This window comes from Camellia sinensis, chromosome 2, assembly GCF_055761805.1.
Source record: "Camellia sinensis isolate YWXY chromosome 2, ASM5576180v1, whole genome shotgun sequence".
Lineage (NCBI taxonomy): Eukaryota > Viridiplantae > Streptophyta > Magnoliopsida > Ericales > Theaceae > Camellia > Camellia sinensis.
In genome coordinates, this window is record NC_138962.1 from 191,343,812 (window position 1) to 191,361,430 (window position 17,619).

General features: G+C 35.7%; 1 protein-coding gene across 2 annotated transcripts; it reads left to right on the forward strand.

Moving 5' to 3' along the window:
- Positions 1-27: 27 nt before the first annotated feature.
- Positions 28-12,692, forward strand: LOC114278383 (RWD domain-containing protein). Of its 2 annotated transcripts, XM_082916435.1 has the most exons (8): positions 29-80; positions 117-271; positions 822-860; positions 1,526-1,663; positions 6,750-6,889; positions 6,980-7,089; positions 8,868-8,980; positions 12,024-12,692. In XM_082916435.1, the coding sequence occupies exons 2-8, from the start codon at positions 134-136 to the stop codon at positions 12,402-12,404; spliced, it is 1,059 nt and encodes a 352-aa protein (XP_082772561.1). In that variant the 5' UTR covers positions 29-80; positions 117-133; the 3' UTR covers positions 12,405-12,692. The 2 variants fall into 2 exon arrangements, with proteins under 2 accessions (XP_028076203.1, XP_082772561.1); XM_028220402.2 differs by having other exon boundaries at positions 28-271.
- The last annotated feature ends 4,927 nt before the right edge of the window (positions 12,693-17,619 follow it).

The following is a 17,619-nucleotide window of genomic DNA, read 5'->3' on the forward strand; positions in this document are numbered from 1 at the left end:
TTTAGATGAAGATTTGGAATCAGATTCAAAATGTAATTTGAATCAGATTCAAACTCACAAAGCAGAATCCAAAACAAACATCTCTCTCTCTCTCTCTCTCTCTCTCTCTCTCTCTCTCTCTCTCTCTCTAGGAATGGCCGAAGATGAGGTGCTCATCGAAGTCGATGCAGTGCAAGCGGTCTACGGCGACGATTGTGTTGTTCTTGAAACATACCCTCCTCATCTCCACGTTCACATCAAGCCCCGAACCGCCGATGTCTCCTCCCAACAGGTCCCCCTACTATCTCTTTATCTCTCTCTCTCTCTCTGTGTATATATATATACTCAAATTCCCAAATTATCTGTAAATCTATGATGCGTTGTGCTTGTTTGTGCATTTTATTAGCTTCTACAATCATCACAATCTAATTTTCCCGATTCGCTTTATGGGCTTTCTGTTACTTTTATGCATTATTGCGTGCAAATTGTGTTGAAATCTGGCTCATTACATTTAAACTGTGATGTACTTCTAAAAGGGTATAAATTGATGAGTTATGTATTGGGTTTGGCTTTTATTGATCCTGTATTGGTTTGTCTAGGTGTGTTGGGACTGTTATCTGCTAATACACCTTTGAAAGCAAAGTGACTTGGATTGTGTTTAGAACTCTTCTAAAATTGAGTCAGATTCATGCAGAGGCAAATATTCAAGAATTAGCCCAATTTTATGCTTATTCAAAATGTTACTCTGTGTTGAATTCACATTGTTTTGTTTTCCCCACTGCTATTTGTTAGTTGCTGACGATGAAACTTGTGCTTGCGATTTAATTATTCTCTTTTTGCAGTTCGTGGAAGCAGTTCTTACAATACGAGCTGGTCCCCAGGTAATCTATAGCATAAATATATCAAATTCTGCCCATACTTACTGCTTAATTAGCTGAAGATTTTGAGGTGTTTTGAGTTATTTATTGTTTTACAATGCTGTTTGTGGCCAAATAATTATGTTGCAGTCATGTGTTCAATTAACCACAACGTGGTGAAACTGTGAAAGACTACTAGTTAGTAGTTTATTTACTCTTTGTTAAATTGTTAGTAGTTTTGTTAGTTTAATGGAGATTTGTACATACTCATGAATGTATAGCTTATAAGATCTGGGCCTTTGGGCGTACAGGTTCACCCCTTTTTTTGGAGAAGTTAGAACTATCTAGAGATTAGAATCTAAAAGTTTTGGATTATAATTTATAGATACATGTTGGGAGTCTTGGAACCATAAATGAGGGACCAAAACACTAATTATTACAATACAATGAAGGAACTAACCATTAGATAAAGAAAAAGAGCGGTGCAGACAAAGACAAAAAGCAAACCCATTTGTAAGTTTTGAAGGATGCCAAACTCAGGGTAGGCTGGTGGAATTTACCCTATATATAATTTTGTTGCACTATCTAACTAGGGAAAGTCTTATATAAGTTTGTATTAATGGGGTCAACTTTTTAGATCATCTCTAACTTATTGTGTTTGCACTAATCTTTACTTATTTGTTCTGCAGTATCCCAACGAGCCACCTAATATTAATATTATAGAGTCCAAGGGTCTTGATGAACAAAGGCAAAAACATCTTATAACTGGTATTCGGGACAAAGCTTGTGAGCTCTCCTCCTGTTTAATGCTTGTAGCACTTTGTGAGGTAATTATTGCATTACTCTTGTCAATGTGTTTGACTACTTACTGTTGTCAATTTAGTTGAAAGTGGAGTAAAAGTATCCACTTTGTGATATATGCATGCTTTTACTTTGTATCAGCAAATATTTTGGCCTTCGTACTTAACCTTTTGATTTGATAGAGCTGTATATTCTATTTCTTTATTTTATTTTTAAAGAATGTTAAACTTCAACCTAAAATTCCATGGTAATTGCCAAAACATTCTCATATCTCATATGGTAATTGCAAAAGTCTGATTTCTCAGATCCAAGGTGTTCTAAAACATGCTAAACTCAAAGTTAGTGATAAATAAAGACCATAAGGCATAAAATCAACACATTAAGGAGTTTAAACAACATGGAATCAAATCATAGACTTAAGATATGAAATTTTGAACATAACAGTCCGTCTGTTTGAGATAATCTAAATAAGTGCAATTTTTGATTTTTTACGAAAAGATGTGCAGAAAAGTAGAGAGGTGATGTGACCCAAAAAAGATAAAAAGTGTGCTTATATAGCACACCCCAAACAAGAAAGTTTTTTGTTTTTCGTGTTTTTTCATCTCTAGTGAACTTTGTTTTATATTTTAATCATTTTTATTTTTATTTTTAATTTTTTAGATGCACCTAATTTAGATATACTTGTAAAGTAAAATATTTGTGAAGAAATCTAAAATTTTTACTAAATACAAAAAATAAGAAAATGTACTTATTTTTTGTATTTAATAATTTTTTTTAATATTTTTTCACAAATATGCTACTTTGTAATTGCATCTAGATTAAGTGAATCTAAAAAGTAAAACAAATTAATTAAAATATAAAAGGTTCACTAAAGACAAAAAATACGGAAAACAAAAAACTCAAAACAGAGTTTCAAAAACTAAACCAAATAGATCCTTGACATTCTTAAAATTTAAAAAATATTTGAGAGCAGTGTTATTAAAGGTGCGCCTAGGCCCAAGTCCCATCCAGGCTCAAGGTTTGCGCCTTGTAGTGTTCCAGGCCAGGTGACTTCGATAAGGCACGCCTAGGCGTGCGCCTAGGCCCAAGTCCCATGTCCCATCCAGGCCCAAGGTTTGCACCTTGTAGTGTTCCAGGCCAGGTGATATCGATAAGGCGCCTAACTAGTCCAAGGCACAATAAGGCCCAAGGCTTGTGTCTTGAGGGCTTTTTTTATTATTGTTTTAATTAGTTTTGTTTAAAATCTGACCATTGATTTAATATGGTGAAGCTATAGAAGATCTCTATTCTTATTACAGATGCCAATACATTGGGCATTCAATCCCAAATCAATGATAGAAAAAAAATTATCCCTAATTCCTAATCTCCGAAGAACACTAAATGTTTTACATTTTACTTTATTTATGTTGAATCCTAAATTATTTACTTATATTAAATTATATATTTTTTTCCGTACAAGGTGCGCTTCACTTCGGTGAAGTCTATGTCTCGCCTTGCGCCTTGAGCCCAGGCCCTAGGAGACTTTGGCGCCTTAGTGCACCTATCGCCTTTAATAACACTGTTTGAGAGTAATTGAAATATAATTATTTACTCTCCATGTTCTTATTATTATCATCAAAATCAAACTGAACTTCCTTCTAGAAACCTTGGGGCTAACACTACCTACTTGTTGAAACTTAACTAAGGCCAAGTTTGGCATATAGCCACAAAGCCAAAAAGCCAAAAAGTTACTTAAAAAGTTAAAAAGTTAACACTATTCACCAAAAGTCAACAATTACGGCTGCACAACTCCCAATTCGAATTTTTCCCTACAAATCAATTTTTACAATTTTTTATTACACATTTTTTCATAAAAAGTCAAAAAATTAACCCAAACATCCATATTTTCAACCTTAATTTTTTAGTCCAAAAAGACAAAAAAGTGTACTTATTTAGGATACCCCAAACAACCCCTAAGTATAAATTAATAGTGTTTGACTAACAGACAATACTAGTTATGGTCTGTCTTATCAGAAAACTACTAGTTAAACTAGCTAAATGTAACTATTCCTTCACAATGAATGTCCCACCCAAGCTTGATCTGCCGCTTTGATGGTAATACACACTTTATATCCCTCTCTTATGTCAGAGTCGACTTCATTCTTAGTAGCATTGAAGTACAAACTAAACCATGAGTTTGAAACTTAGATGCTTGGAGATGTTGAGTCTCATCCTGTAAATGATGCACGGACACGGACATGGGACACAACACGGACATGCAGACACTCAGTTTTTCAAAAAATAGGAGACACGACACGACAGGCTGGGGACACATTCAATATATATATTTTTATTTATTTATTATATGTCAAATAAAAAGAAAATCATTAATTCTTATACAATTACAATAACTATAAAATTAATAAACACATTTCTTAAATTTTTTTAATAAAAAATGAGTTTTTTTAAATAAAAATAATTTATTCTACGAATTTTAGGTTTAACAAAAATAAGGATAAAAGAAAAAAGAAAAAAGAAAAAAAAAGGAGGGAAGAAATCAGGAAAATAAAGGAGAGAGAAACAGAAAAAAAAGAGAAGAGAGAGAGAGAGAGAAACGGGTGAATCAGGAAAAAGATAGAACAAATAAAAAAAAAAGAGAAACTAAAGAGGGGAGAGAGTGAAATCAGAAAAGGGAGAGAGAATCAGAGAAGACGAAGACGAAGACGAAAAGGGAGAGTGAAACAGAAAAAGGAGGAGAAGAAGAAAATGAAGAGAAGAAGAAGGAGACAGAGAAGTCGGAGAGGAGAAGAAGAAGAGAGAAGACGAAGAAGAATACCTCAGGCTTCTTCGATTGATCTAAATAGGTTAGGGTTTCTTTCTCTTCCTCAATCTATTTCTCTCTTTCTCTGTCTCCTCTCCTCCCTTGATCTTTTTGTCTCTTTCTCTGTCTCCTCTCCAACAGTTAGGGCTTCTTCGATCCAGCTCACGCATGTCCAGAAAGTGTCACGGCATGTCCATGGCTTGTCCGACCGGAAAAATTCAAAAAAAAGAGAGGACACGTTAGAGAGAGTGTCGGACACGTGTCCACAGTGTATCTGTGTCCTACACGTGTCCGACACTAGTACGCAAGTCCTAGGGACGTGTCGGTGCTTCATAGCATCCTGTAGTAGTGAGGGAGTTCATCTTTTTTATACTTAAGATCAATTTTATATATAGAATTACAAGTTCATGTATAGTGTATTCTGTTGGAATCGTTTGAAACAAAAAGATCTGTTCCCTTTGGGATCAAAAGGTGACAATCGTTGAAGGGCTAACTTTTATTGCTATATTGCAAGACTCGATTATTGAGGCCATCTCAAGAACTGGAAGCAATTTTCATGTTTCATGAACTTGAAGACATTGACTTTTTTGTTGGGGCTACATCTTCCTTTGATTTCTTTGTGAGGCAACCTTTATAGCAAATTATCTATTTATGAGGTTGTATGGACCTTGGAACTCTAAATTAGTCAATATAGTTAATCCTACCTTGTTCTTATTTGTCCCCTGTTTTATGTGGGAAATTTTGAAATCTTATATTGTTTATGTTTATAAATTGTAATGGCTTGTTGTGCTTTACTTTTCTAGTGGATCTTTTCCTCCTAAATATAGTTTGCGTCTCCATGATAAGTAGGGGTGTGCATGGGTCGGGTTTATCCTTGACCCATCAACCGAACTGAACATTTCGGGTTGAAAGCCTTCCTACCCATTATCGACCAATCTCTCCTTCGAAATTGACCGGGTCAAACCTTTTGGTTTGACAGTCGGTATTGGTCGGATGTATGTAGAACCGCAAAAGTAGAAGTGGATGAAAATTTGAGAAAAATGCATCTACATCTATGAAAATAAATCTGAAACAAGAATTCCATAGATGTACAAAACAATATTATGAAGCAAGGAATGAGATATATACATATATAAACATTGATTTGTGAGAGATGTATCTGAAAAAAATAAAAAATAAAAAAAAAATTCAATGTCTCACTAGAAAAATACAGATATGAGAGAGATGTCCCAAAAAAACCCATTTTCAATGCCACCATACTTGAAGAATACAAATATGAGAGATGTTTTAAAATAATATTGCTCTTTATTCAGTCCTTCTAGTTTGGTGACAAGTTCCGACGATGACGAGTTTGGCAATGATTCCTGATGGTGATGAGTTTGGGGCGAGAACATCACATGGTTAGTTGAGGGGGAAGAAAAACGATGAAGGAAAAACGGTGAGGGTAGTTGCAGAGAAAAAAAAAAATATAGAAGGTGAAAACAGTGGGGATAGAGTTGAAATTGAAAAGTCAAGCCTCTCAAATTAAATAATGAATGAGATAGAGATTGTCGGTGAGTATACTCAGTGATGAACAAGTGTAATCCAAGGAACTAATGATAGGATGCCACATGGAGGGACAAGCTTCTTGATAAGCACCGTTAGGTCAGTTGGTGGAAATCGGTTTCAACAACATTTAAACCATTACTCGAACCGTAATTTGAACGGATTGGCTTTTCAAATCCATTGCTGACCGTAACTATGATTGAAACCGTCCATAAGTCTTATGGTTTGGTCGGTCTGGTCGGATTACTCGGATTCATGCACACCCCTAATGATAAGTTTATTGTCAACAACAAGTATGAAGCGGTATTTTAGATCTGTTTAGCAAAAATAAAGAAGCAAACTATATATGTTTGTGTTACCATTTTCCAGAGTCACCATCGTTGAATTGGAAAATAATTTATGTACTTGTTTGCTATGCCTACAAATGCATTTTTACAGACATTACAAGTTGTTTCTGACAAATATCTTAAAATCTTGAACTTTATTATTACTAGATCAGCAGTCATATTGTTGGATTTATTTTGGAGTTACAGCTGGCAATATTGAACTTTCATCTTGTTTTGACTACAATGTGATGGTTTTTGTTTTGTACTATGGAAATATATAAAGGTCGTACATCAATTTTTGTTTGTGCAGCAGGGCCTGATTGCATTTTCCGAGAGTGAATTTGTGTGTTTACCATATTTTCAAAATCTGGAATTACATTATTTACTTTTCAAATATATCTAGAACTTTGCAGAATACTGATTGTCTAAACATATTACTAGGAAGCAGTGGAAAGGCTATCTAGCATGAATCACCCTGATGGAAATTGTCCATTGTGTTTGTATTCATTGGTTGAAGAAGATGCAGGCAATAACATATTGCCATTTATGAAGTTAATGTCTTGTTTCCATTGCTTTCATTGGTAAATTCCAGATTCTAGTTTTTTTTTTACCATTTCTCTTTATAACAATTTGTTTGATTTACAATTTACCTATTTGTTCATTTGCATCAGTGAGTGCATTATTAGGTGGTGGAATTGGCTCCAGTCACAAAAAGAGATTAAGCCAACTAATTCATCGGGTGCAACTGTGCATGCTTCCACGAATACGGTAAATCAACGAGGTAATCTAGAACTCATGGATTGTAGAAAGTATTTGTGTACACAATTGAATAGTTTGAGGTGGGTCTTTGGTTATTTGAAAGACAACTTTGATTGGACATTTGGAAGTCTAAATAAAAGTGAGTGGTCTATTGGATGCGACTTGGAATTTGGAATTAGCTTGTTGCAATTTTCTTTAGCAATTAAATGAATTTGTTTAATCAGCACTTGTCTATAGTAAGAAGATATTAATGAATGATTGCATTTCTCATCTGGAGGCATTTGTGTTTTACTTGATTATGGTGTTCCACTGATAATATCGATGCATCTGTTTTACAATGTCAGCTTATATGTTCAAATGCTATTTAGAATCAAATGATTAGTCGAGTTTCCATGGGTGTTGAAATAGCAAACAGGAACTGAGGTGCATAGTTTGGTCTTGAAATATTTAATTGTAATTTAAATATGAATGGATGCTGAATTTCCTGCAACATGATTCAAGAAGAATGGTGTTCCTGTGATTAGTTTATGGGGGGGAATGATTTAGGACTTGGAATTGAGTGCTCATGTTTGCATAATTGTAGCGTAATTCTTTGGGTTTGTCCATGGATGTACTTTGTAGTATACATTTTCATTATATGGCGTTTTGTGGAGTTGGCATAGAACTCATTTCGGGCACATTTTCTTTAGTAGGTGTAAAGCAGAATCCATCTCATCATTTAACAAGTTGATATCATGCGATATCTGCATTTGTGTTTTAACTGGCATGTGAGGTTCTTTAGGGAAATTCTATTTGCTCAGCACTACTTTTCTCAGTGCACATCATTTGCTTAGTACACACCACGCACAATTTGATTTCTTTTCTCAATTCACACCATCAACTTTTTGATAATACCAAAATACCCTCCTCATCTTCTCCAACCTAACCCTAACCCTAACCCTAACCCTAACCCTAACTTCTGCGGCCGCCACCTCCCCTCCCCTCCCGTTGTCTCGATCCCTCTCTCTCGGTCACACAATGCTCTGTTCGTGACTGCGCGACTGTGGGGATGGCGGTGGGGGGTAAGGGCTGTGATGGTGGTGTAGTTGGGGCAAGGGATGTGGGGTTATAGTTTCTAAAGAAGAAGAAGAAGAAGGCGTCATGATGAAATTTATTTTTCTAGCACATTTGAGCTTTTCAAGGTAATTAGTTGCATGATTGTTCACACTCCCATATTTCTCATTCTAGACTTGGATATTTTGATTTGTTCAACTTGCTTTGTCGAAACACTGTAAAAATGTCCCTTGTGGTAGCCTATGAGAGCCCTTTTCCTTGGTTTTCTTCTAAATCTTTGGAAATTGCAATGCCTAGATATGTTTGGTCGGATATATTGATCTCTAATAGTTTTTTTTTATTAATGAATGATGCGAGATGGTTTAATGTTAGAAATTGGTTTGTTGAAGTAGCCAGATTTCACTTTCTTTGAGAAAATAAAAATTGAACTTTCTGGACGTAGATAGAAAAAGATTCTCATAACCATAGAGCTAGAACAATCAGATAGTATTGGTGGTGTTTGTGAACGCTTAAGGGCAAAGCACCAAAGCCTTCTCTCTTCCACATAATTGCTTAATTATCCAGCTATTGGTGCTGTCACTTTTCTTGTTGATAACCACCAGTATCACAACGCCATATTCGATGACAGTTTCCTTGTCATATGTGGTGAGATACTGCCTTGTTTTTATAACTAGAGATTATGTTTCTACTTATTATTGTTGTCAATGCTACTTGTTCTGATAAGTAAGGGGTTTGCTTGTTGCATAGGCATGCAGAGAATAGCGGAAGAGAGCACAGGTAGCTGCCCTGTCTGTCGTAAGGTTGTTCATGCTGGGGATATCGAACACGTGCTTGACTTGGTTGGGGCTCGTTCACAGCTGGTATGTCATCACCAATCAAACTTTTTGCTACCATAAATTGAAGCACATTTTTATTTTTACTAATAAGCTCTGTCTAGTATCAATCGGCTATCGTCTTTGTAGCCTCTAATTCGTGATGATTATTGTTGTTGTATTCAACTGGATTCTGGGTTTTCTCAATCAGCTGGTGGCAGTTTAGTTGCTTTTGTGCAGAATAGAATTCCAATCCTGTTGCTTGCTTTATTGTGAACTGAGTTCTATCCCATTGTATTGCTTAGTTTAGTTTTACCTTTAGAGGTGGGTTAATGACATTGGTGCAAGTTCATGTCAGTTATACATGCCAGTTATGGAACTTTTTTCAGCCAAAATAGAATTGCTAGAACCTTGCTACTGTGTTCACTACACCTGCTGGTTGCCAAATTGTTGATGTGTTATGCATTTAAACCAGCAGTGCAGACCCCTCCCCCCACCCCCCATGCACGCGTGCACACAGCCACACAAACAAAGAAAAGCAGTAGTGGCCGAAAAGAGGGTAAAAAGAAAAGAGAGAATGGTAATAGTAGCTGAACTATTACTTTGTTGAAAATGAAGTTATTGCTATTTACACGCATCATAAGAGCTAGGAACCCAAAAGAGACTTGATGTGGAAGTCTTTCAATACCAAGAATTCATTCTTGAGTTTTCATGTTAATAAATATTTTTAATACAAAATTAATGATAAAGAAATCATAAAAAGTCAAGAAAGGCACAAATAACTCATTGCCAAGGAGGTGTCATGACCAATAATCTCTGATATGTGCTGATTTCATAAGGTTGTTACTGTTTCCCCTTATTATGGGGATTTACTACCTTCTTCTCTCTCTCTGTGTTTGTGGTAACTGTAAATTGCTATTAATTTCTTTTGACTGACAGACATTATGTTTGTATGTTAATGTTAATTGAGTTATAATAATGTTGAGACAACGGACACCTGGTGATGTAGGACAGTGAGGGACAGTCACAACAGTGCTGTTAGGGGCTGTGCAAGTGTCGAAATTTAAGAAAGAAAAAAAGGAGAAGAAAAAGAGAGCTGCTATTAGCACCTACCTAATTTCTTTGGAACCCCCCAATTCCCATTTTTTTTTTTTTATAAATTTTTTTTATTACAATTATATTGTGAAGTAAAATTATATTAAAGGATAATCTTTAATGGAACACCTACTCACCAAATAAAGACAATTCTACAATATTATACACCCACCTCCCCCATCTAAATGTATTCCTCATCCACCTAAACCCAACATATTCCTCTTTATCAACGTTTCTCTTCATCACCATCCTTAAACTCGACGTTCCTCTTTATCACCATCCTAAACCTAACGTATTCCTTTTCATCACCATCCCAAACCCTAAGCGTATCCCTTTTTATCACAATCCTAAACCCTGAACCTGAAATCAGTGGTTGAATTGGAATGGATGTATGTTGTTTGGTTTGTTATATTGAATTAGAATGGAAAAGTGTAAATTGAGGGTTACGTTACATAGTACTGAAAAAATTGTTTATGTTCGGCAAAATAGTGCTAAACAAATGCTGTTCGGCAACACAGTGTTGAAAGAATTGTTTATGTTCGGCAACACAGTGTTGAACAAATAATTTTTGTTCGGCAATATAGTGCTGACAAAATTGTTTATGTTTGGCAACACAGTGCTGAACCAACCCTTGGGTGGTTTACCGGTTGGACAACCGGTGGTGTGATTTTTGCTCAATTTTACAACAATGATGCAATGATGCAATGGTTTTCATAAAATGGACACTGCTGTTCACTGATTTCGAATAAATCAAAGAGAGGGACTGTCACTTTCACTATCATTGTCATCGTTCTTTAATAGGAGAGGGATCGTTGTTGTCGTTCTTCAACAGGAGAGGGAAGAAGAGGGGCCGTCTTCAACCATGATGGAGAGGGTGTGCAAAATTAGATGGGTATGCACTTGAGTGTGATGATATTATGAATAGGGGTAAATTTGATATTAAATGGGGTGTTAAACGAAATCTTATTAAAATTTAGTATTTAGGATTTAGGATTTAGCATGGGAGTTTGAAGAAATGGAGAGTCCAAAGAATTAAGGTAGGTGCTAATAGCAGTCATCAAGAAAAAAGATAGGTTTAGGAATCACTCCTAGAATTCATAAGCATCATACCTAGGGTCTGATTGTATCACACAATCCATAAAAAAGCTTCAAAGCTCGTAAAATTCTCTAAAATATTAACTTTATTAAATTATTAAAGTTACATGGCTTTCTATAGAATTAGGAGACTTCCTAAACCAATGACCAAAAAAGAAAACTACTAGAATATCTTTGACTTTCAAAACTAATCTAAGACCAAACAAGAAAAAAAAACAAAGACTAATTAAATAACTTGACCCACAAAAAGACCCATGGGGGACCCACAATACCTCATATTTGAAAATTTTGCAAATTACCAAAATACTCCTAACCTACAAATTTTAGAAAACATAAAAATAATCATAAAATAAGACTAATAATATTAGAAATATAATTATTTAAGATTCCTAACAATTTCTCTTTGAAATCATGTTAATGTCCAAATATTATCGCTTCTTTGAATTTAGTCTTTCTTGAACTTTTTATACTCCGCATCACCTGGTGTTTTACGTGTATTTCAGTGAGTGTTTGTGATGGTCAACTCTGTTTGAATTCCAAATTTCTGGTTTTTGATTTAAGTTACATGTGAATAAACATTGTTTTAGTAATGAAATACCATTGAATTTTTTTTAATGGTAAACATTAGTGATTCTGTATATGGCTGAAAGCATTAATAATTCTGTACATTCCAAAGTATCCCATTAAGTCCTCTGAGGTAGCCGCACAATTGAATTGGCAAAATTGACAGGAGAAACTCTAGACGAGTATTTTCCCCATCTAGTTAGTTTAGTTGTAAACTGTCTGTTGTTTGAAGCTTTAATATTATACATCCCAAAGTTGTTTTGTACGACTTTTTTTTTTCCCCTAGTTCTACCCATATTAAGCAAACTTAAATGACTTTTTCCATGTTGATTTTCAGAGTTCTAGTGGTGCTGAAGTCAATGAAGATGCGCAACTTCTTCTGTCCACTTTAGAGAAAACCAGAAGACAAAAATTTGAAGCCATCTTAAAACTGCAGCAAGAGAACAGTGGCTTAATTGAACCCAAAAAGAATGAAGTATTATTGCCAGGCATGTTTCTTCCGCAGTTGACCCCACAATCTACTCCCGTATCAGTCAAAGAAACATCTGAGCAACAACACACAGATCCTACCGTCCCATCCGTGACGAATTCCATTGGTTCTTCAAGTAGGCCTAGCACCAGTGAACACAGGAACTCAGGCATGAGGAAGCACAGAGGACGAAATTCAAGAAAACAATTCAAACAGTGGATTAAGAAAGATATTGGCAATGCAGATTAACCTGTTAAATAGAAAATTTAAGAGTCTCTCTCTTTCTCTCTGGTTTAAAAGCTTTCTTAAAGTATCTGTTCATTAAAGTAAAAAAATATGCAATATGAGTTTAATGCTGAAACTATTTATCAAAAAAATAAAAAAATAAAAGTTCTTTTTTAATGCTGGACTAGTTTTTGAGGCCCGAACTGGCTTATGAAGAACATGGGTGGGAATTGATAATATGCCCTCGATTGTGTATAACTGTTTGAACTCTATACATTTCCAAATGCAATGTATGAAATCCAAATTTTTATCTGTGAGCAGGTGCAGAATACTGTATGAATATTAGGTTAGGTTTATATATAATATATATTGTGTATATATTTTGAGAGATTGTGTATATATGTGGCAGTGTTTTCTTTTCTTTTTTAGTCTTAGGGTTAGGATTACTATATAATCATATGTATTCTTTGTATTATAACACAATTTGAATATGTAGAAAATATTAAGAAATCTTACATGGTATTATAGCCGTGTATGAAACCCTAGAACCATTGATTGTTGATTTTTGAACGACCTCTCTCTGTCACAAGAATTGCGATTGTACCCACATCGTAATCAGCATCGGTTCTTGTTGGAATCAAGCTCATCCAACATTGGAATCATCATACCTCAGTCTTTGGTTCGGGTGATTGGTCCATCTGAGTCGCACATCTGGATCGCACCCCTTCGTCGCATGTGTGACTCGTGTGGGTGATCCATTTGGTTTGAACCACTTCGTCACTCCTCTGACTTGCATAGGTGACCCATCGCGATTAACTCGACTTTTCTCTGGTCCTTTGTTTCGGAATTTCTGGTTCTCTAGGAGCTTTGTTATCTGGTTGCTTCGTCTCTCTCATTCAGCCCATCTAGGTCATTTGTTCCATTTGACTGTTCTATCTAGATTGACTAGTTCGATCCATTTGACTGTTCTATCTAGATTGACTAGTTTGAGAGACCGGAGATTCAAGTCGCGAAGCTTCTCTTTGTAATGATTTCACTCTCCGTGGTTCTCTAATTTCGTGAGTCTCGATATCTTTATTCTCTGTGGTTGAGTCAATCCTCTATCTTGCGGTTGGTGACTTATTGGTATTGACCTATCTGAGATTGGTATTAGTTTGTTATAGTTTGACCTATCTGTTTTGTGTTATTACACTTAGACCCCATCAATTCTTTTTTCATTTTGTGGTTTATTACAATGTCGAATGATAAGATTGTTGAGCCTAAAAATAGGCTGTTGGCTTTAGATGAGTGTGTCTTTTGCCATCAGTGGGGCCATTGGAAGTACCATTATCCCAAGAACGGACATCTGCCTGCCTCCTCTTTTCAGCAGTCTTAGAACCAATTTCGAGCTCCTTCCGATGCTTATATTGCATTTACTCCGGTTTCTGATTTTGACTTGGCTTCCTTGAGTGTTCAAATTAGTCAAATTCAACATATACTGCCTACTTTCCAACCATCTCCATCTGCCCTCATTGTTTCCTCTCTTTATTTAGGTTTGCTTGGGTCTTTTTCAGGTATCTCTTCGTCTGTCTAGATTTTTGATTCTGGTGCTTCTCATCATATGACTCCCTATCTTTTCTTACTTCAAAATTGTACTGCCCCTCCCTTTCCTATTATTGTTAGTGCTGCTAATGGGTTTGGTATGTCTGTTATATCTGTTGGGTCTGTCTTACCGTCTACTATGGCTGCTGTTTTTATTCTATCTGTTCTTTATGTTCCTCAGTCATCTGTTAGTTTATTATCTATTAGTCAGCTTGATACCTTCAATTTTGATGTTATCTTTTCTTCTTCTATATGTTCTGTGCAGGATCGGATGTTCAAGCAGCAGATTGGGACTAGTCGTAGAGTTGAAGACCTCTATGTGGTGGAGAGCCTACATCTGCCTATGACTATCTCTCCAATTGTTTTTTTCCTCTTCTCAGTTAGATTCTTTGTCAAGTCCTTTCTATTTGTGGCATTCCAGATTAGGGCATTTGTCTGCTGATCGTTTTCGGTCTTTAACTCAGTCAGGTAGATTTGGTAAAATTTCTCCTAGTCAACTTACCGAGTGTTAGGGGTGTAAACTTGCCAAAATGACAACTTTACCTTTCCTTAAAAGTACCTCTATATCTGATATACCGTTTTCTTTAGTTCATACTGATGTTTAGGGTCTTTTTCCTATTCTCATTAAAGAGGGCTTTACATACTATGTTTTACTTGTTGATGACTGCACCCGTTACACTTAAGTTTATCTTATGACTAGTAAGTTTGACTTCTATCAGATATACCATACTTTTCAGTCTATAATCACTACATAGTTTGGGTCTACTATTAAATTGTTGCGGTTTGACTTGGGCAGGGGAATACTTTAAAACTGAGTTCTGTGAATATTTGGCCAATTTGGGTACCATCAGCCAAACTTCTTGTACTGATACACCTGCCCAAAATGGTCGAGCTGAGCGTAAACATCGTTATCTCCTTGAAACAGCTAGGTCTCTCTTTCTCTTTGCCTTCATTCTGGCTTCGTTTTGGGGTGAGGCAATTCTTGCTACTGCTTTTCTTCTCAACTGTATGCCTACTCCTTTCTTTTTGGTCGGTCCCCTTATGAGGCTCTATTTTCTCAACTTCCTAATTACTCCATTCTTCGTGTGTTTAGGTCTGCTTGTTTTGTCCTTTTATCCTATAAAGATAAGATCAAACTTAGTGCCTGGTCTGTCCTATGTGTCTTTTTGGGTTACAGTCTCACTTAGAAAGGTTATCGCTGTTATGACCTTGTTTCCTGTTTCCTTTATGTCTCCCGCTATGTTGCCTTTCTCGAACGTTTACTTTACTTTCAGCTTCATTTTCTCATAGCCCCAATTTCTAAAGAGGATTTGGTTGATGTTGATCCATTTTCTTTTAAGGTCCCTCATAATGAGTACATCTCTACTGTTTCCCATGAACTTATTCACCCTTCTCCTAATGAGTCCCTCTCTACTGACCCCTATGAGTTTGTGCTTTCCTCTCCTCTTCCTTTCCCACTTGCTTCTGCTTCTACTCCTACTCCTTCTCTTTCTCCTTCTCCTTCCCATTCTCTAGTATTAGTCTATTCTCGTTGCAAGACTCTCTTTCCACCAGTTGTGTCTGCTCCTACTATTGATTCTCCTACTTTTGACGACTCTGATCTTACTAATCGTAAGTATGCCCTTCACATCCGTAAACAGGTAGTCAAACTTGGTTTTGCTAAAATATGTTTTTCTCCTTTATACTGTACGTTTTTGTCTGCTATTAACTCTTTTTCAAAACCTCAGTCTTACAAGGAGGTTTGTCAGGATCCTCATTGGATTCAAGCTATAGATGATAAGTTGTCTGCTTTGCAGAAAACTAGTACTTGGGAGTTGATTCCTTTGCTTGCTGGTAAGAGTCTAGTTGGTTGCAAATGGGTCTACAAAGTCAAGTCTCATTCTGATGGTTCTCTTGAGTGTTACAAGGCTCGTTTGGTTGCTAAGGGTTTTTCATAGGAGTGTAGTATTGATTATGAGGAGACCTTTACCCCTGTGGTCAAGATGACTACTGTTCGTACTTTGATATCTGTCGTTGTTGTTCGTCATTAGCCTCTTTATCAGATAGATGTTAAGAATGTTTTTCTTAATAGTCATCTCACTGAAGAAGTTTACATGTGTCCTCTTCCTAGTCTTCACTATTCATCTAGACAGGTTTGTCGTCTTTGGCGTGCTCTGTATGGTCTGAAGCAATCTCCTCGTGCTTGGTATGATCGTTTTTAGACTACTGTTACTAAGCTTGGGTTCCATCATTCCGCCCGGGACTCTGTTTTGTTTCTTCTCCACAAATACATGCAACCATCCTTTTAACACCAATTGAAATTTTGTCTTTGTTTGATCTTTGGTGTCATTTCATGCTCTAAAGAGAGTAATTCTAATGACACTTCATGACCTTAAGATTTTAAATTTATGCATTTGATTTTGCAGTGTCATGCTTGGTTGGTTCAAGACAAGGATTTTAATGCTAGTCATTGAATTGATCAACCAACGGCTATAGTGTATTGTCTACATTCTGCAAGTTTGGTTTATGTTGTAAGGAGTTTGAAATGATTGGGAGATTTGCATTCAGGTATGCCCCACAGGGCTAGTTTTGTTTTGTTTTGTCTTTTTTTTTTTGTTTTTTTTTTGTTTGTTCTATTTTCTTCTTTTTGGTTGAATATGGCATGCTATGTAGAAATTCCGTGATTATGGTTCCTAAATTTGTTTGTATGCCATAACCGAGGAAACCCATACAGGCTTGATTTTTTTAGTTTTTTTTTTGGTAGAACATTTGATCGATAGACATATCGTTATAGGTATTCCAATTCTGGAATGAGAGTGATAACATGTGTTATGAATATGCACATTGAACCTAATTGCATGAAAACTTTGAAAACTCGTAGTGATCTCAAACAATTTTAAGGTTTCCAAAATGTGCTTTCAAATTTTCTTATATAAGTTGGCCTCCATATAGGTTTAAGAGGCCTATGGTTGTTATGTTGTGCACTGCCCATATGAAAAACCAATTGATTTAATAAGATGACAATAAATTGATGAATACATGCATTTTAATATAAATAGGAAATTTTGATGTAATAGGGTTTTTATTCTTTTGGATTTTATTTGTTTATTAATAGTAGTTTCTAATTCCTTAGTTTGTTTTGCCTAAACATATATGGCTTGTTGTAATGGTTTTAGATACCTTTGAATGAATATTGATCGAGAGAATTTTCAAAAACCCTAGAGCGATATTGTACCGTCATTCCTTATTGGTTCTACACCACCAATATTGCTAGAGATATTGGGAGAAGGAAAACAATACGAACACATAAATTTTTTCGAGAAAAGTGAACATAATCGAGATGTCCTTTTAATCCAATAGGCGTTATACAACTCTCATAGGCAGCAACATTGATACCTTTTTGTGAAACATTTATGAGTTTGTAGCATTACTGTTTGGCGAAAAGACACAATTCAGAATGAAAATCTATGAAGTGGAAGCCCCACACTTGTTTGATTGAGGCAGAAGTAGTTTGGATTCTGGTTAAAAATGACATTCTAGACACCATAAATGTTCAAAAGCTGTCCACCATTTCTGAGGTAAGAGTTTGGTAATATAAATGGGAATGGATCTCTCTCAACAAGTTTTCATTAAATTCTTTGTTGTAAGTGCCTTATATGATTGGTTGTAAAAAAATATG